Genomic DNA, 19,797 nt, shown 5'->3' on the forward strand with positions numbered 1-19,797 from the left:
ATTCTTACTACTTTTGCAAAGCGTAAATCTCGTCATTTACACAACAAATAAAGATTTCCTAAAACTTACATCGATTACTTTCTCCTTACCGGAAGTTTACGCGATACTAAGGACAAACTAAACTGATAAAACGACATCCGGATTCATTATTCGCTTTTATTTCTTTTTATTTTGAAATATTACTAAACGTCAAAAACAATTCATAAATATTGAATAATCATATGTTAAAATAAATTTTAAATATCAACAGAACTTGATTAATCACAATTATGGATAACAATATGTATTTTCTTGTTACACGCATTAGGATCCCTCCCCTTTCATGACTTGTTCCGTTCTACTAAATTACCTGTTAATAGCTAGAGTAACATATGTTTTGTTTTAAACACTTCTAGCATAGATTTAAATTTTGTTACTTCAGTAGGCCTCTACATTTACATTTTTATAAGATTTCTCAATAAACTTAACGTAAGCGGTAATGTGAGATCGCTGGCTCGTCCACATAAGAGTAAGATTCCAACTAACACTTCCGGTTAAACTGAAAGTAGAACAGTGATTAGCTAAGTACCGTTCCCGTCAGAGATAAATATAGGTTGTAGTGTTTTAGTAACACGTGTATCAAACCAATATCTGGCGCTTATATGTTTACAAACAGAGAATTTCAACTGAATATGATGTGTAGGCCTATATCGTAAGTTTCATAGACATAGATTTATACTGTTTGGGGTATTTTTCCACCTTCTTTTTTATGTGATAATTTGACAGATAAGCTTAATTATATTATTTCATGATTCATTTTTTTATTTTCTTTCGTATAAAGTAATACAACTTCAGTGTTCAGAATTCAGATTAATTAACATTGAATAAATCATAAACCATGAGATTGACATTTTGTCAAACTTGTATTAAATATTATGTTAGTGTGATGATATAATTCAATGGTTGAATGTTGTAAAATCTTATCTATATTTCAGAAAACAATGTCAAGAAAAAATTCCTAGTTGTAATTGTTTGATCAAAGCAAGTTACATTACGAACACTTGAACTTCTGCTGCAGACTTTGTCTTAAATTACGAAACAAAATCTTATTTTAGTTGCCTTATTTTTAGTAGAAAGCAATCATAAATCAAACGTCGCAATGAGAAACATTTTATTACTGGCTGTGCTGTACTTTCTACAAGGCCTACCATATGGACTACAGGCCAAGTTTCTACCTATCTACTTTCGCTCACATGGCATGAGCTTGACAGACATAAGCCTCTTCAAACTCCTCCTACTTCCCTGGATGTGTAAAGCATTGTGGGCACCTTATGTTGATCGATATGGCACCAAAAGAGACTGGTTAATGTGGAGTATGGCTGGACTAGCTGTGACTTGTGTATTTGGGGCCATGTCACCACCGGAGCTCATCATTCCACTGGCCTGTGTACTTTTCCTGTTCAATCTTTTAACATCAACTCAGGATATAGCTGTAGATGGAATAGCTATACAAATTTTGACTTCATCAGAACTGGCATATGGGAATATTGCTCAGGTGGTGGGTTACAAGGTAGGAACATTGGTCAGCGGAGGTGTTCTTACCTGGCTAAGTGACCACATGCCCTGGTCAGTTCTATTCTTCGTTTTAGTAGGAGTCTACTCGCTTTCAACATTCCTTGTCACTATTGGCATATCTCATACAGAAGGTACACATACAGAGGAGACAGAGAAAAGTGACCATACATCTAAACAGACAGATAATGAAGACGGACAGTATGGATGGTTTTTCACACATCTAGCAGAAGTTTACAGATCTAATGGAACTAAATGGATCATTGTGTTTGTTCTTCTTTATAAATTAGGTAAGTAAGGGTTTTTTAGCTCAAGTGAATGCAACAAAACAAAATTTGTACCATGAAATTTCCAGTCTAATTAAAATTTAATTTCATTATCTTTTCCGTGAACTCATTATTCAGAGTTTACAGAGTAGATGATGAACATAAAATTTTAATTAAATTGGGAATTTTTACTATTAGTGTAGTTCTTTATCACACATATTCTTCACTCCTTCGCTATTATTGATAAATCAAATTGGCCCTATGTTTTTTTGACAGCTAGATATGTATGGGTTTTTTTCTCATTTTATTTGGATTATGTAATATTTTTCTCGGATTCTTGTTTTTATGTACGGCCTGTTGATTTATCGAGGGGTAATTTTTCCAACTCAAGGATGTAATATCAATGTTTTTATTGTGTCAATGCTATTTTTTGCACCACTTTTGAATTTTAACATAGATATATATGGAAAAAAGTTGGCTAAATATGAAAGTCAAATTTAGTATGAAAACAAACTTAAGAAAAATCAATTAATCCACCTAGCAGATTCACAGTATGCAAACAATTTTTTTTTCATTTTCCTATGAAATCAAAAATCAATTACATTAATTTCCTAAATAAAACTAGTATATGTTTGTAGTTTATATGGACATTGATTATTAGCTGTTTACAAACCAGTTCATTTGATTACAGGTGAACAAGGAGCCATAAGCATGGTGCCACTCTTCCTTGTAGATAAAGACCTACCAATGTCACAGATAGGATTCTGGACAGGCATGATAGGACAACTAGTGTCTATTGTTGGTTCATTCATTGGAGGCTGGCTTATATCTCATCTCAGGTAAATTCAATTGGTTTTCAAGGATAAATTTTGCTTCAATACTTGCCAAAACAATTATGGGTTTTAAAATTTTACATTTGAATATTTCCAGAAATTATTTTTAATTGGATCTTTTCCGAAAATGATCTTTACTGAACTGCAAACTTTCCACTGCAGGTGAAAGACCCATGTGTGATATCTCTTTATAGGTAGATAGCTTAGATGTGCTATTTAGGTGTGTGATATATTCCCTTTCAGCTAAAATGTTCAGGTATAATGCATGACAAATAAAAGCTCAAGTGTAATACATTTGTATTTGTTTCCAGGTAAAAGGTGTGATATCTCGTCTTATCCCCGATAAAGACACTGTATCAGAGAAACTGCTATTATCTTAATGGACTTTTGTGTAGAAAATAACTGTTATTCTTCATAGGCCTATGTAGTATTGATTTTGTTAATATTTGTGTTTCTTCTTTAGCTGGAACACATTGGACCTCCTCAGAGTGTCCTGTATGCTTCGCTTGTTCCCACTTTGCAGTCAGATCTTTGTCATGTGGCTCTGGTCAGAGGAAAATGCTAGTCTTTGTTATGGTAAGTAAATAACAGGTGGTGTATCCTGAATTACATAGAGAAATTTAAAAAATAATAAAGAAAACATTTGGGTTAAATGTTTATAATTGAACCTGTTAATAGATCTGATTGAAATACTGATCTTCAATCTAAACTGACACAAATTTTGTGATTCAAGTAATCCATGATTAAACATCTACATCAACATTTCTACTGATTGCAATTTCAAATCAAATTTATTTCCATTTATTGTTTTGAAACCGAAATAATGAAATTTAGAAACTGCAAAAGAAAGTTGGTTTACAGTAGTAAGGAAATCAGATTTAAATCTTTAGTCAGTTACAGTGTTACTTTTCTGTTTTCAGTGATATCTATAGCGAGTATGCTTACAATGTTACTGATCAGTGGCACGGTCACCACAGCAACCTTCACCATGATGATGCAGTGTTCCCAGCTAGCACCCAACAGGATTCAAGCCACACACTACACTGTGCTAGCGACCTTGGAAGTCCTGGGAAAGTTAACGTTCTCTGTGGCAACAGGACCTATCACAGACTTTGTAGGCTACAGATATGTGTACTTTCTATTTATGGCATTGACTGCAGTTCTTCTACCATTATTCAAGTGTTGTCCATCAAGTTTGGAGGAGAAAGTAAATACAAACAAAAATCATTAATACTTTTATCAAAAGATATTTATATACAACACAAAGCTGCCTGACAAAATCAGTGAATAGCACTGAGCCATGAATTTACTTTTACTTATGTTGAAATGTGGCATTAATCTTGAATGGAAAAGTCTTTTGGGAACAAATGATACCATTTTATACCTCAACTGTTATATGTTATTTTCAGTTATTAAAAGCAATCATTATATATGATTAATTAAGACAGACTGTTGTTATTTGTATGAATAGAAAATCAATGACAAATATTAAATTCTATGATTTATTGAACTTTACAAACAATCAATAAATGTGATCTGTCAACAACAAACATTAACATTGATTATATTGAGAAACTTTCTTAACTACCGGGTACTGATCGTGATATTCCTGGCAGAGGTTTGCATGAAACGTAGAAATATTTTTGAATTTATGAAAATTATCTATTTAAGTTTCCCACAGTAATTTTTCATGATTTTATCAATAAATTAAACCAATTAGTATAACTTACTAAACAATGTATCTTATGATTGGAAATTACATCAAACATAAAAAATGTTATCTACAGACGCCAGTGTAAATAAAAATGTCTTGGTCTGTTGTACTGACTATACCTGTTCATGTCAGTGAATATACAAGGCCTAAAAAAAGTATGTCTGTTTAGGGTTACCCGACTGACCCTGAATTTTTTTCCACTTTTCTGCAAAAAAAAATAAATAAAAAGTTGATCTCAGACTCCGGTTCCGGCCATCATTTTAGAGTGAAAGACACTTTAAAAAAAAAAAGAAGCCCAAAGGCCTTAACGGTCATCTGACTACCTTGGCAATAGTAAAATTACATATGGTGTCACTTTGTCAGGACCATGTCAGGAACATTTTCAATTTCCTTCAACAAATTTTATTTCAAACAATAGGCCCAAGGGCCTAAGATATAACAAATTAATTAGATATAGTGTCATCTTAGCCATCTTGGATTTCAGATCAACCCGAAAAATAACAACAGTTTGCCGGGACCATGTCAGGATCATTTCATGCAAGTTTCAGCCAAATCGCACTGGTAGAACTTGAGAAGAAGTTCAAAATGTGTTTTCAAGATGGTGGCTCTGGCAGCAATCTTGGATTTTGGATCGACCTGAAAAATAACAACACTTTGTCGGGACCATGTCAGGATCATTTCATGTAAGTTTCAGCTAAATCGCACTGCGAGAACTTGAAAAGAAGTTCAAAATGTGAAAAGTTAATGCACAGTGGACGGCGCACAGCAGACGACGACAGACTATAGGTCATCCTGACCATTCGGCTCAGATGACCTAAAAGGATAAAAAAAATTCCTCCTGACCAACCGACTGACCCTATTTTTTTTGCCGATGTAACCCTTAACAGACATTTTTTTTTTTGGCCTAGCCAATACTTTTTCTGTTTCTGGTCAACTAAATTTTTCTTCAATAACACATTTAAAACCAATTAATATATCAAAATTACTCGAGCATTTTAAAACTTGAGATCACAGTTTTTTCAATGTTTCTCTTCAAAAATTTATTGTAATATAAACTTTTCAGGAAAACCATTTCCATAGTCACATTACCAAATTCTATACATTTAATTCTAACATACCCGGTATATGTACATTTTGTATGCATAGGTAACTTGTACTTTGATTATCAGGCAGCAACATTATCAACAGGCAAGAACAGTGTATTGTAGCTATATAGTGTGTCTACATATAATTCAGATTGATAATATATAGTGTCATTAAAGTGAAACCCAAAATTGGTTTAAGATATGAAGCTTAAACCATCTTTCAAAATTTCATTCAAAACAATTCAATTATTTTAATTCATAAATTACATATAAATAACATTAAAAATTGGATAGGTAGAACAATTTTTGAGATATGGAATATAATCTGTAACCTGGAATACACAAAGTAGAACTAGAAATGTCTAAAACATAAATGTCATCTCCATATTTCAAAGTTGGACAGGATGGAAGGCATGATGAGACACAATGAGACACATTTTAGTAACAATTTATGTACCCCAACTACATGGCATGGGCACAAAAATAAGAGGCCCAGAGGGCCTGTATCGCTCACCTGGTTTTTTTTAAAGTAATTATCACAAAGACTCTTGCATCATTTGTACAATATCGAATCTCCACCCTATAAGGATGCTATCATTGCATTATGAGTGCTCTCTCATGCTTAGTTGCAGAGAAGAAGTCGTTTATATGAAAATAGCCAAATTGACCGCTTTGACCCCGCCCCTCAAGCCCCCAGGGGGTCAGCCCCATCATTTGTACAATTTTGAATCCCCACCCTATAAGGATGCTACCATTGCATTATGAGTGCTATCCCATGCTTAGGTGCAGAGTAATGAATAATGGTTAACAGTAAGGCTGGGAATCTATAATCTTCAAAGGAATCCTCTGTAAGCCTGTAATTGGTCAGTTTGTGTTTTTCCTGAAATGCCTTCAATTTTACTATGATATATGGTAGTCCAGAGGGTAGATATAATGACAGTGACAGTAACCTCTAGACTACCAAGAATTGTCACTTATTGCAGTTTTAACAAATTATGATAATCATTTACTGCATAATTTTCTAAGAGGTTAAATATATCTAATAAAAATATATATTATCAGACGAATTGTATATCCAATAAATGCTGTAGTGCTTGATATACGGTCAAGATATCACAAAGCTTTCCTTAGTTTCTCTCTGTGACAGCTATTGCTTGACATCCAAAATCAAACAATGGAACATAACTCATATAGATAGGAATTCATCACACCACAGTTAATTAGTTAATCACAGACCAGATTGAATCACAGACATAAGTCTGACTTTTTTCTTTTCAACAATTATTGGGTACAACTATATCAAAAGTATAAAAAAATAAGAAAAAAATACACATTTGATACACATTAAGATAAAATCATTATTGAAATAGGTAATACCACATCAGTCAGTTTCAGCTCTACATCAGATAAAACATCTTAATATAATAAAAGTTTTGTTGATCTTATCATATACAGATCCTGATGGTAACTTGATAAGTAAACACAAAGTGGATATATTCTTCAATAATGTATTACATGTATATGGATGTGAACCTGGCATTTGAGTTACAAACCTCAAATACAACATTCATTTTTATTTCATTAAAGTAGGTAAATACATGTATATAATTAATTTAAAACAAAATAATATTTAATAGAATTTTTAAAAAACAGCCTTCATACATATACAACAGATTGATGTTCAAAAATAACTTTTAATAGATCAAAAAAATCTCTCCTAATTACAACCCAGCAATACAAATCAGTTACAGGCAAACAAATACCTAGAAAAAGATCACTAATGAAAACTTTAATGTTAAAACATTTTTTGTTTAATTAAATGTTGAAATAATGGCTGTTGTAAATCATGAGGATTTTTTGCGATTAAGCAATCTTTGTGTAATTAGCCAAAATTTTCCCCTCGCATAAATTTTATAAAAAGCTTGAGTCTTCTGTAACTATTGCTTGTGTTATAGATTGGATGCCTATCAAGGGGTTAAGATGTCCCGACATATTACCACAAGCCCTCCACCTCTGGGATGCGGGTTCGAATCCCATGTGGGGCAGTTGCCAGGTAATGACCGCTGACTGGTGGTTTTTCTCCTGGTACTCCGGCTTTCCTCTACCAACAAACCTGGCACGTCCTTAGATGACCCTGGCTGTTAATAGGACTTAAACTAAACAAACCAAAGCCTATCTTCTATTCCTTTTCATGTCTTATTATAAAGTATGAATTATCATGTTCAGTTTTCAATACAACAGTTCCATGTGAAGATATGATTGAATTTAAAATTACAATACTAAGGTAAACAAACATAATTTTTTTTTTTTTTTTTTTTTTTTTTAAAAAGAAAGATATTTAAAATAAAACATATTGAGAATTGGGTATCAATAATAGCTAATGCAAGTCTTTATAAGTCTGCCAGCTTGTATAAATAATTTCATCATGCATTCGATGAGATTCAAAAATATAAATGTACCCCTAGTAGCCAATTCTAAACTTTTATCAAACAATATAAATGACATATGATATAAGGTAATGCATATTGTAATTGGATTTTTTTTATCATCCTCAGATCCATAAACAGTTTCTGGTAAAATCAGATCACAGCTGACATTAAGGTATAGTACAATTACTACATGTAGTAATATATTTCCCAAAGGTGATAAAACAAAATAGAGGAATACATGTACCAGTATGCGACATAAACACTTTAAATGTTAATATATAAAGATAGTATAAGCTGACATCATAATACTGTATACAGAGGTCGTGGGTATTCATTTGATTTATGTCTCCTAATAACATCCTGGATCACTTACAGAGTGTGAGAATTGCTGGGAAAAAAGCCATTGTACTCGGAGAAAATAACCAAACTACATATGGTTTATTCCCAAAGGCTTTAAACAGATAATTCAGAGGTGGAATGTTAGTGGTAGAGACTCTGTAAATTACAATCAATCAGCAACTGTGATCCTGAAGTCATATGATGTTGAATGATAACACAACAGAGACTAGTAGGTAAGTCATTAAATTATAACTCCATTCTGATTCATCTGGAGTTATGTCCCCTTTATCACTCTATAGATAGTAGAATCTAGAGGCTGAAAATACTTGGCACTTATTGCTTTGTGTTTGGTTCCTGATGCACTTTACCATTTAATGTTAATGAATAGGTTTTTGGTGGTATAATATCATTAATATGGTACCCTTAAGGCTTATCTTATGGTCCCTATCTGACTTCCGGAGACAACAAATCAAAGAAAAAAATTACATGTAGGTCTGAAACAAGTTTTTGGGAGTAATACACAAAATAGCACTATGAATCATGAATTATACTTAATATCAAATATAATTTCTGTAAATAACAACGGAGACAGAAAAACTGCCGGGAGGGATAACTTTATCACAGTCTTAACATCACAAAATCAGTGTAATAAAACATGTCTGTACAAAATCAACAAATTGACCAACAGTCGTAATGAATAAAAAATATACTGGATAAAAATAGTATAAAAAAGAAAGTTGTATTACAATAATGTACCATTATGGAAATTTTAAATTGGTAGAGACATGGCTTCTGGTTGACACCTTTGAGTAATATTGCATTTAGCTTCTTGTAGACAGCACAACTCGTGGCATAGACTTGGTGGATTTGGTAGACTTAGCCGATCGGATGGACAGGTGACTAGCCCTACTCGCTAGTCGGTCTGTGAGTGGTGTTTGACTCCGTTCTGGTACGGGGCTGGAACCTTCCTCAGCCCTTGTGTCTGGGGCCTGTTGACTAGAGTTTGGTGGGGCCCAGTTTTCATCAATAAAGCTATGAACTTTTTGATTGAACACATCTGGCGTTTCAATCATCACCATGTGACCTGCATGTTCAACCACCTCCAGCTGGGACCCATAGATCACCTAAACAGAAATAAAATATATCATGTTACAGTTTCAATAAAGTAAAAGCAAATGTTTTTTTCTACAAAACCATAACCAGGACTATAAATTGGTTCTTGCTAAGATCTACAGAATTTTCCTGTCAGGTAAATAAGACAATAAACATGCAAAATAAGCAGGACAGCCAGAATACCTGCAAAATTCTCCCTGACTATGTGAGGTAAGTAACTCCTGAATTAAGTTGTACTTGAATATTCTCTTTAATTTATTCTAATACGATTGTGGGGGTTTCAAGATCTCAAAATGAGGTAGGTAAATTACATACAATTTACCGTCAATTAGTCCCATCTTCCGATGATTGTGACATCATATTTTGACGTGACTTTTGTGATGACAAAATCACTGAAAGGTGGGACTAATCAAACATAAATTGTACTTTGCCAACATTGTTTTGGGATTCCGAAACCCCGGTATTAAACTGTTTCTACACTGATGTTATGCATGCAAATTAGTCTTAAAACACACATACATTTACAACAACAATCCTAAAAATCTTACCTTATTCATTTCCTCCTCTTCCTGTATAGTGACGAAGATGTCATGGCGACCATACACTAAAAGAGTACTGACCGCTATCCAGCTGTGGTACATATCGTCTCCATCCGGCCAGTACTGACCATTCATAATGTAACTCAGTACATACGTCGGAATGTCAAACGTTGTTTCCTTAGATACTGGTAAATCTGAACCAGAGTTAAAGGCTCTTCTGTAACAGGAATGATATTATTTTTATCTATAATGAAATGTGTGGCTTATACAATACTTTAGAACACAGTAAGTATTATTTGTAGTTTCAGTGTATGTTTATATTTGTAGTTTCAGTATATGTTTATATTTGTAGTTTCAGTGTATGTTTATATGTAAAAACTAAATAGTTTAGCTTACCTTAATCATTACTACATTCTTATTCGAAATGACAACCAAGTTTTAGATTCAGATAATTTCTCAGCTAATACTAGACAAACCAGATTTCATCATAATATTAGAATTCTTAGATTATTGATTGGTAGCTATAAATCTATTCTACATGTCTTTCTTTAAACAAGAGGCCCAGAGGGCCTGTATCGCTCACCTGGTTTTTTGTTAGTAATTATCACAAGACTCTGACAATTAGAAAAATAAGCAAATTGACTCCCAAAGTTTAATTTTGAATCACAACCATACAATGATGCTATTGATACCATACAAATATGCTATCCAATACATAGGTTCAGAGACAAAGTAATTTATATGAAAATAGTAGCCTAATTGACCTTTTGACCTCGCATCTATTGCCGTCTAAGGCCCCGGGGGTCAGCCCTATCATTTGTACAATTTCAAATCCCAGCCCTATAAGGATGCTACCATTGCATTATAAGTGCTCTTCCATTCTTAGTTGCAGAGAAGAAGTCGTTTATATGGAAATAGCTAAATTGACCCCTTTTGACCCCACCCTTCAGGCCCCCGGGGGGTCAGCCCCATCATTTGCAAAATTTTGAATCCAAACCCTATAAGGATGTAACCATTGCATTGTGAGCGTAATCCCATGTTAAGTTGCAGAGAAAAAGTCATTTATATGGAAATTGACCACTTTTGACCCCGCCCCTCAGGCCCCCGGGGGGTTAGCCCTATCATTTGCACAATTTTGAATCCCCACACTAAAAGGATACTACCATTGTATTATGGGTGCTATACCGTGCTTAGTTTCAGAGAAGAAGTCGTTTATATGGAAAGAGCCAAATTGGCCACTTTCGACCCCGCCCCTCAGGCCCCCTGGGGGTCAGCCCCATCATTTGCACAATTTTGAATCCCCACCCTATAAAGATGCTACCATTGCATAATGGGTGCTATACCATGCTTAGTTTCAGAGAAGAAGTCGTTTATATGGAAATAGCCAAATTGGCCCCTTTTGACCCCGCCCCTCAGGCCCCCTGGGGGGTCAGCCACATCATTTGTACAATTTTGAATCCCCAACCTATAAAGATACTACCATTGCATTATGAGTGCTATATCATGCTTAGTTTCAGAGAAGAAGTCGTTTATATGGAAATAGCCAAATTGACCCCATTTGACACCGCCCCTCAGGCCCCCGGGGGTCAGCCCCATCATTTGTACAATTTTGAATCCCCACCCTATAAGGATGCTACCATTGCATTATGGGTGCTATCCAATGCTTGGTTTCAGAGAAGAAGTCGTTTATATGGAAATAGCCAAATTGACCCCATTTGACCCCGCCCCTCAGGCCCCCGGGGGGTCAGCCACATCATTTGTACAATTTTTAATCCCTACCCTATAACGATACTACCATTGCATTATGAGTGCTATCTCATGCTTAGTTTCAGAGAAGAAGTCGTTTATATGGAAATAGCCAAATTGACCCCATTTGACCCCGCCCCTCAGGCCCCCGGGGGGTCAGCCCCATCATTTGTACAATTTTGAATCCCCACCCTATAAGGATGCTACCATTGCATTATGGGTGCTATCCCATGCTTGGTTTCAGAGAAGAAGTCGTTTATATGGAAATAGCCAAATTGACCCCATTTGACCCCGCCCCTCAGGCCCCCGGGGGGTCAGCCCCAAAAATCCCCACCCTATAAATTGTTGCTTAAAAGTTGCATAAAATACAAAAATTGAGACAATTATTGATTGGAAATATTACAAAGTAGTAAAAATTCACGACCCTCATTATCAAATAGAAATGTTAATTCCCAAGAAAACCAGAATAAATGGAGAAAAGCCATCAAACTGTGGGTTTTAAAATCATGACCTAGATGTGTAACAGGTTAGTGGTTTACCACTTGACCTCTGTGTGCTGTCATGACTCATTTTCAGTATTGTTACTACACACTAACCTATGGAAGCAGCAAGAAAGACATGGCTTGATGCAGGCCAGCATACATATAGGTAGAGAGAAGACCCCTGGCTGGGGCGCCAGAGGGTTTGGCCCTCCACCACTAACAAGGATAAGTTTGTGGATACGACTGGAACGTTGTCTGGCCAGCACTGTGGCAAATGCACATCTGTAAAATAGAACATCAGGACTAGACTATTTTTGTTTTCATTTGATGGAACAGTCAGTTTGGTTTATGCTGGTATCTTAATACATCTAAACAATTAGCATGTACATTTTTTTCAGTACTCTGAAAATATGTCAGTTATTTTCTTATCCAAATTTAACTGTCTGGTCAAATGCTCTGATATACTTTACAGATCATAAAGAAAACATTCATTTGGTATTAAGTTACACTTTTCTACAGCACAATGCAAGTATATCCAATCAAGATCATATTAACAGCATACATCTGTTCAAAATATGTCAAATGAAGCATTACCCATAGGAATGGCCAATGACAATATTCTTTCTTTTACAGTATTTGTCAAATATCTCATTGATGTCAGCAAGAATCTCATCAAAATGGTAGGCTTCGCGTTTGTCTGGAGCACAACTCAATCCATGGCCAATCATATCAGGACACACAATTTCATACCCAAGACCAGCAAAGTAATCGATTTGTGACTTCCACACATCCGACGATCCTCCTACACCATGAATAAAGAATAACACCATGTTTGTATCGGTATTTTTGCCCTGCATCTCCTTTCCAATGATTTTGCTTGCAGCATGTGAATGCATAGGTGGTTTATCAGTGAGATTTGGTTTACTATTAGAATTGACAGACTCACTGCCCTCATCTATGGTAGGCCCAGTGTCAACATGTCCCAAATCTATACGTTTACCTTGCTGGTCCATAGAAATAGTAACATTGGATGAGGACATGACACTCTGTGTATCTACATAGGAAGTCTGTGAAACTCCTCTACTCGGGGTTGGAATGGTCCGTCGGCTGGTTATACTCTTTTCTGTCAGAGGCCGCTCAGGATTACAATTGGGAAGACTATTTGTTGGATCATTTGAAACATTGTTGGAAACCACAGATGTATCATCACTGGACTTGCCAATGCTTTTGTTCGGAGTGGATTGATTGGATCCCTTTTCCCCATTCGTCCGTCGAATACTTAGATGTGTGGCAAGATTTGGGAGCATCCCTGTGTGTTTGTATTCCATGAACATCTGCATTTCTTTTTCAAATTTGCCATCTCTTTTTTGTTTATTGAAATGTTGTATCCTCAGGTAACGGCCTTTGCGAATCTCAACGATTTCTGGATTAGTGTCAGGGGCTGGTGATACACGAACAATGCGTCTGGCATTGCAGCAAGGCATGTAAGCTAATATCTCTCACAGCTGGTTAAACATCATCACCTTCCCATCTGATAAATAAAACAGAATAATTGTAACAGAGAACATTTTTAATTCAATTAACAAATCATTATAACTGGTGGTGGCTAATTCCTAAGGTCTATCAAAAGTATAAAAAGTCTTCTCTGAAACTGGCATATTGTGACTGGTGAATTCCAGGGATGCAGGAAAGAATTTGTAAAGTTCAAATCTGAAAACATTGCTTTCATTCAATTTGCTAAGTATTTAATTATATTGTGCTCACTGAGGTTTTGATAATCAACACAGTCCCATCCCACTACATTCATCATTCCTTTCTCAAAATGTTCATCCTTAAAGACGCACGAGACCCTTAAACTATCACCCATTATTTACATGGGTGCCAAGTAGAACTAACAGGAGAGGTGGTGGTTATGTCTTAGAGAGAGTGTAGCGGGATTTAATTAAGTCGATCATTGATGACCACATCGTTCAAGCGGTAGAGCACCCAATTAGTGTTCAGAGGTCATGAGCTTAAACTCCTAACTTGTCGTCATTTCCACTCCTCTCCTGTTGTAGGAGTGAAAAATGAATAGCAATACCAGGATTAAAATCTGGGATCCTTCAACACTAGTCCAGGTACTCTACCAATTGAGATCATCGTTGATCGACCCATCCAGAACTGTTACACTCTTAGTAAGGAACAGCTCTATTAATCAAACCAGAAATATTGATTAAATTATACAATACCCACAGACAGTTTCATCTGGTAGTAATCAGAGTTACCTGGTTTATCTAAATATGTATTCAGTATAATTATTATAGCCCACTCTCTACAACATATACTGTTTAACTAATAGGCCCTACTCTAGAAGCTATAGACTATAGCTGCAATATTTAACCTCAAAAGACTTTGGTAAAGTGTAGTAGGTCGACTTGGGTACGTATATTAGTTCTACTGTAGAACAGGGAAAATATACATTCGTGTCAAGTGCCCCGACCAGGAATTGAACCCGGGTCACCAGTGTGAAAATCTACGACTCTACCGACTGAGCCAAAGAAGCATGCTTTGTCAACCAGTGATGACCACAGGTGTTGTTAAATGACAAACTTAATGAAAATACCAAGTAACAATAATTTAAAGTCGAGATCAATATATTGACATCAATTAAATTGATCTTGATCTGATAATAAAACGTACTAAAAATTGCACTACTATGGATTAATTTTATATTCATGAAAATAACCTGTGGACCACAGGTACTTGTGGACATGAATATGTCTATAAATTATTATTTTTATATTTTTTTGAAGATTTTTTTTATGTCTTAAACATATGTTGGAATGTACCATGTTCCATTATATAGAATGCTAACAAAGATAATTACAAACATATGCGTCATTTATAAAAATACATGTATCTCGGTCTTATAAATATATAAGGCCGAGCTACGCGTGCTTTTATACATCATAACATGAAGCATATGAGATACGTACGTGTTTTATATAAGAAACATATTGTATGACATCTAACAGCAACAGTGAGGTTGAATGAAATTCTGTATGTTATTAGAGTAAAATTATCTTTGGTTGACAACAGAACGTACGGTTTATCAGATATTCAGTAGTTGCAGACGATTTGAATTCACACCAGACGACAATAAAAGTTATCTTACATTTAGACCCTGTTGTGTGCATTCTTGTTTATATTTTCCATGGAAGTGGACCGAACAACTCACAAAAAAGGAAGCGACAACCTCTTTAAATATAGTCCGCTGAACAGGTCAAATTGAGTATTTTCTAAGGGATATACATGTCCTGTGTTTATCAAATTACGTTCGTTTTATTTTGTTTCATTTAATAATGCATTTGATGTGATCAAATATCAATATTTTTATTAAAATTCATGAAAGATGCGGATTAATATTTCAGCATATTTCCGCCGGAAGTTTAGAGTGTTCGAGGATCGATGGCTCGTGGAGTCCCTAGGCAAGTTGGGAAGCTTTAACAGACCTAAAGGAGCAATGTCAGTCGTGGTAGCTGGTTTCAGGTATGCATAAATACAAATTGACACTATAGCTTACTTGTTTAGTGGTTGAAATATTTTCTATTTTGGTTACTAAAGGTCTGATTTTATGTCCAGTCAGACTGTCACTTCTATAATATCATGTCGGTGATTATCTCCCCTTTGCATAAAAACGGCAGTGAATCCATTAGCCCAGTCAAAAGCAGTAAAAATGATATACCTGATTCTTGGTCTATTTAAACCTCAGTTTAGATGGCAAACAATCTCAATCTGCCATGATCTGTCAGTTCATAGTCTTCAACTTCTATATATGTGAACAATATGAATAGTGACCTTGACCTTGATGACCTTTATCCTAGGTCACTGACTCACTTTTACTCAAGGTCACATTCATTAACATCATGTTGACCTTCTTCATCAAGTTTTAAGTTAACTTATAGATTTTTTATGTGGAGATATAACACAAAAATCTGAGTGTACTCTAAATAAACCGCGAAGCGGTTTATGATGAGAGTATTTTTGTGTTATATCTCCATAACATAAAAAAATTCAAATTAAAATTCAATTTACTTTTTCAAATAAAATTCATTTTGGGACTCTCACGCCGTCAGCAAGTAAACTCGCCATTTTTTCCTTTACTGATGAGTAAATTTTTCAATGAAAATGCTCGGTCATTGTATGTTTATAAAATTATATGGACAGTTTTTCCAGCAAGTATTTTGCCGACGTTATCGGACATGATGTATTTATGTTTCAAAAGTGTCTCGTCGGTGTTGTGCTATACCTCTTACATTGTTGAAGTATCCATCAAGTTAGAATTTAGATGATAATAAAATTAAAACTTGATAATGTAAGCTGTTTACAGTTTTAAGAGATTATATAGAGATCATGAGAACTGAAATAGAGCCCGTCCAGGAACTGGAGGAATGAAAAGTCAACTACATGTACATAATTATCGGTATAAATATTACTACCATCAACAACCATGTCGCTTTGTGACCTATATTATGACCTTTGACTTTTAGTAAGAGAAAAATCTTATCCAGGCTCTGTCTCCTATACCATCGCTGTAGGACAATTTATTTGGATCTATCTAGGCATGTATACAAGTAAATATATATGTTCTTCTGAGAAAATGATGTAATTTAAATCTGTTGTTCCAGGAATCTTCTGAGATATACAAGTAGGATACATTCCTGTTTTTCACAAATCACCAGTGAACATACTGCTACTGGATTTAAGAATGTCCCACTGCATTGGTCAATACCTAAACGTTGTCTAACTCTCCCTCCAGAAAGGGAAAGTGGCCTGAAGAAACGTGGGAAATTCCAGCCTAGTGCCTGGAAACGTCTCCATAAGTTTGGATTAGAGAATGCACTGGCATCACAATCAGGACGTCGAAGACTGTTCAATAGATATCTAAAAGGAAGACACAATCTTACAGTATATGACGATTTCTTAGCTATCAAACCTAGATATGCAAAATCAAAGAAGGAATTGAAACATGAACGATCTGTACCAAAGCCTCTCCGAAGCAAACATAATGCATAACACTTCATCATTAAAAGAATGGTAGATGCCAGTAAAGTTATTGAATTAGTGTGCATAAAATGTCAAAAAGTGTATGTATGGAATAAATTAATGATGTTTTATTTTGACTTGATACTATTTTGTCTCCATACTATTTGCATTGACATGTGTTGACATGTGCTGACCCAGCTGCTAGGTAGTGACTGCAGGTAGTTTCCAACTTTCCTCCACCTCCATGATACACAATGACCCTTTCTGTTAATAGGACTTAAATGTAATCCAAATTAAACCAAGCTTTGACACTGTATATCATCAGCATACATGAACAGCACCTCATGTCAACCCTGACACCCCAACCTCCAAACTTGTTAAAGATATTAAAAAATTCCCTGGTTAAATACAGTGAATTCTTGTCAGCACTCCATTCACTGTATTTCACCAGGGAATTTTTAAATATCTTCAACAAGTTTGGAGGTTGGGGTGTCAGGGTTGACATGTAAAGCTCTCTCAGCAAATATTCCCCAAAATGTCTTTTTCAGCAAAAGGGGATGTGCATTTGATAATGAATTAATGATCTTGAGGAATTATTTTGCAGGTCAGTAGCATAGAATATCAATACTACCTATTGTAGAATTTATAGTGAATCACCAAACAACAATGATTTCTTATCAAAGTTTATTTTTCATCAGTCGATTTATGTATCTGGGATCCAGTTCATGCGAAAACAATTTTAATGTGAACATACATGCTTACATGTATATCTTTAAAATTATTATGAATATTAAGAAAGTTTACAATTTGTTCATGTTTGAATAATTTTGCTGAGCTATATATACTTGTATGTATATATATGCTATTGATTCATACATTCATAACAACATTCTAGTTGTTACTATCACTGTCATAATATCCACCCCTGGACTATTTCATTAAAACTGAAAGCTCTGTCTACAGCAATGAATGATCAATTGGTTAACTTGGTCCTTTGATGTACATCAAAAAAATTGAATGATGGTACAATGTGGTTGAATTTGTGGCTTTGAAGTTGGGAGTCACGCTTATCTTCAAAGGCAGTCTCTGTAGGCCTGTGATTGGTCAGTTCTGAATTGCCTTCAGTTTTACTATGAGATAATTCAGGAGTTGATAAACCGGTAACAACAATGAAAGTAACCCCTGGAGTATTGAGGGTAAAATAACAACTGTGGACTCCAATTTTTAATGGAAACTTATTCAATAACAATTTCTCTGGTACTCAATACCAGATTCTTCAGTTATCTCTAATACTGTAATTCGAGTCCACTCATAGCAATTTCTGTTCCATAAATTATTCAAGTTTCCATTTATAGGATAACACCTGAAGTGTTCATAATATGGAATGAAATGTATTTCATTTGTACATTTAGCTTAACAGACAATTTTAAATGTTAGAAATGGTAATTATTCTAAGAAATGACTATCAAAGTTTACAAACTTGATCAGGTATAAAGAACCAGATCCTTACGCTGTATCTGTTACTGTCGGTAAAAGAATGATATATGATATCCCTCAAAAAGTCATGAATGCTCTCGTGCTCTCTGTATCATCTGTACATCACAATTGTCAATATATAATTGAAACAACAAGCACATAATGTATTGTGTTGATAAAATGATTTCAGGGACACTACAGTTATGGAAGCTGATTTTTAAGCCAACATTCACTATATATAAATATATCGGAACAGGATATAATTTGTTAAAGTTATTTTTTGATTGGCTAACGAAAGAACAAGACCCATGTAGTATATTTTATATAACAACATGTATGGATCTCTTTCTAATTAAAATATAATGACTCATATTAACAAAGTTTAAACTGAACAGATTATATTGATGCCAGACTTCGGCCTTATTGAGACATTTAATAGTCTATCATTGGTAGATTTTTAAGTACTAACAAATATCGCATACTGCATGAATAATTGAATATGCTATTTACTAACTACTTCAAATGTAAAAGCACCATAATGGAAATGGGAGAAATGATATAAAACAACTCAAACAACTCAACATCATGCTATTGTATTTACAACCGTTCTTTATATAAATCTTACCAACAAAACATTCAATTCCGTTCATATCACAGAAGTCGCATACTCTCATGTGTTTCATCGTCAGAAAAAACAAGAGATCCCTGCTTTTCAAACTTTCAATTCTTTTTTCTGCTTTTCAAACTTTAAACTATCAAAATCCAAGATGGTGGTCGCAAAATGCAATAGGCAGAACTAGGGTCCTAGAGGAACCTACATATGATATTTGAGAACAATCCCTTCAATACTTTCTGAGAAATAGCGGTAACAAACTTTAACTATCAAAATCCAAGATGGCCACCGGTCGGCCATCTTGTTGACCGATCAGTCCCAAAATGCAATATGCACAACTGGGGTCCTAGGGGAACCTACATATGAAATTTGAGAAAGATCCCTTCAGTGCTTTCTGAGAAATAGCGGTAACAAACTTTAACTATCAAAATCCAAGATGGCTACCTGGCGGCCATCTTGTTGACCGATCAGTCCCAAAATGCAATATGCAAAACTGGGGTCCTAGGGGAACCTACATATGAAATTTGAGAAAGATCCCTTTAGTGCTTTTTGAGAAATAGCGGTAACAAACTTTAACTATCAAAAT

General features: G+C 34.8%; 3 protein-coding genes across 4 annotated transcripts in view; 2 read left to right on the plus strand and 1 right to left on the minus strand.

Moving 5' to 3' along the window:
• Positions 1-537: 537 nt before the first annotated feature.
• Positions 538-4,097, plus strand: LOC138333269 (major facilitator superfamily domain-containing protein 3-like). Of its 2 annotated transcripts, none has more exons than XM_069281540.1 (5): positions 538-691; positions 975-1,841; positions 2,509-2,656; positions 3,114-3,226; positions 3,571-4,097. In XM_069281540.1, exons 2-5 carry the CDS (start codon positions 1,139-1,141, stop codon positions 3,879-3,881), a joined length of 1,275 nt encoding a protein of 424 aa, XP_069137641.1. In that variant the 5' UTR covers positions 538-691; positions 975-1,138; the 3' UTR covers positions 3,882-4,097. The 2 variants fall into 2 exon arrangements, with proteins under 2 accessions (XP_069137641.1, XP_069137642.1); XM_069281541.1 differs by having other exon boundaries at positions 1,182-1,841.
• A 41-nt stretch (positions 4,098-4,138) lies between these two features.
• The window catches only part of LOC138332567 (uncharacterized), a 34,496-nt gene continuing 18,837 nt past the window's right edge, over positions 4,139-19,797 (minus strand). The window contains exons 10-13 of the mRNA XM_069280570.1: positions 12,692-13,593; positions 12,212-12,379; positions 9,879-10,086; positions 4,139-9,341 (exon numbers count right to left, since the gene is read on the minus strand). Of these exons, the coding sequence (XP_069136671.1) occupies positions 9,039-9,341; positions 9,879-10,086; positions 12,212-12,379; positions 12,692-13,593 (1,581 nt within the window). The 3' untranslated portion in view covers positions 4,139-9,038. The remainder of the gene's footprint in view (positions 9,342-9,878; positions 10,087-12,211; positions 12,380-12,691; positions 13,594-19,797) is intronic.
• LOC138333271 (uncharacterized) lies at positions 15,508-17,253 on the plus strand. Its single transcript, XM_069281543.1, has 2 exons — positions 15,508-15,625; positions 16,765-17,253. Exons 1-2 carry the CDS (start codon positions 15,600-15,602, stop codon positions 17,150-17,152), a joined length of 414 nt encoding a protein of 137 aa, XP_069137644.1. The 5' UTR covers positions 15,508-15,599; the 3' UTR covers positions 17,153-17,253.

This window comes from Argopecten irradians, chromosome 10 (assembly GCF_041381155.1).
Source record: "Argopecten irradians isolate NY chromosome 10, Ai_NY, whole genome shotgun sequence".
NCBI classification, from domain to species: Eukaryota; Metazoa; Mollusca; class Bivalvia; order Pectinida; family Pectinidae; genus Argopecten; species Argopecten irradians.

Coding starts and splice junctions, on each gene's coding strand:
- LOC138333269 (XM_069281540.1), top strand. CDS start 1,139: ATGAGAAACATTTTATTACTGGCTGTGCTGTACTTTCTACAAGGCCTA. Junction 1,842..2,508: donor TGTTCTTCTTTATAAATTAG/GTAAGTAAGGGT, acceptor ATTTGATTACAG/GTGAACAAGGAGCCATAAGC. Junction 2,657..3,113: donor TGGCTTATATCTCATCTCAG/GTAAATTCAATT, acceptor TTTCTTCTTTAG/CTGGAACACATTGGACCTCC.
- LOC138333271 (XM_069281543.1), top strand. CDS start 15,600: ATGTCAGTCGTGGTAGCTGGTTTCAG. Junction 15,626..16,764: donor GTCGTGGTAGCTGGTTTCAG/GTATGCATAAAT, acceptor CTGTTGTTCCAG/GAATCTTCTGAGATATACAA.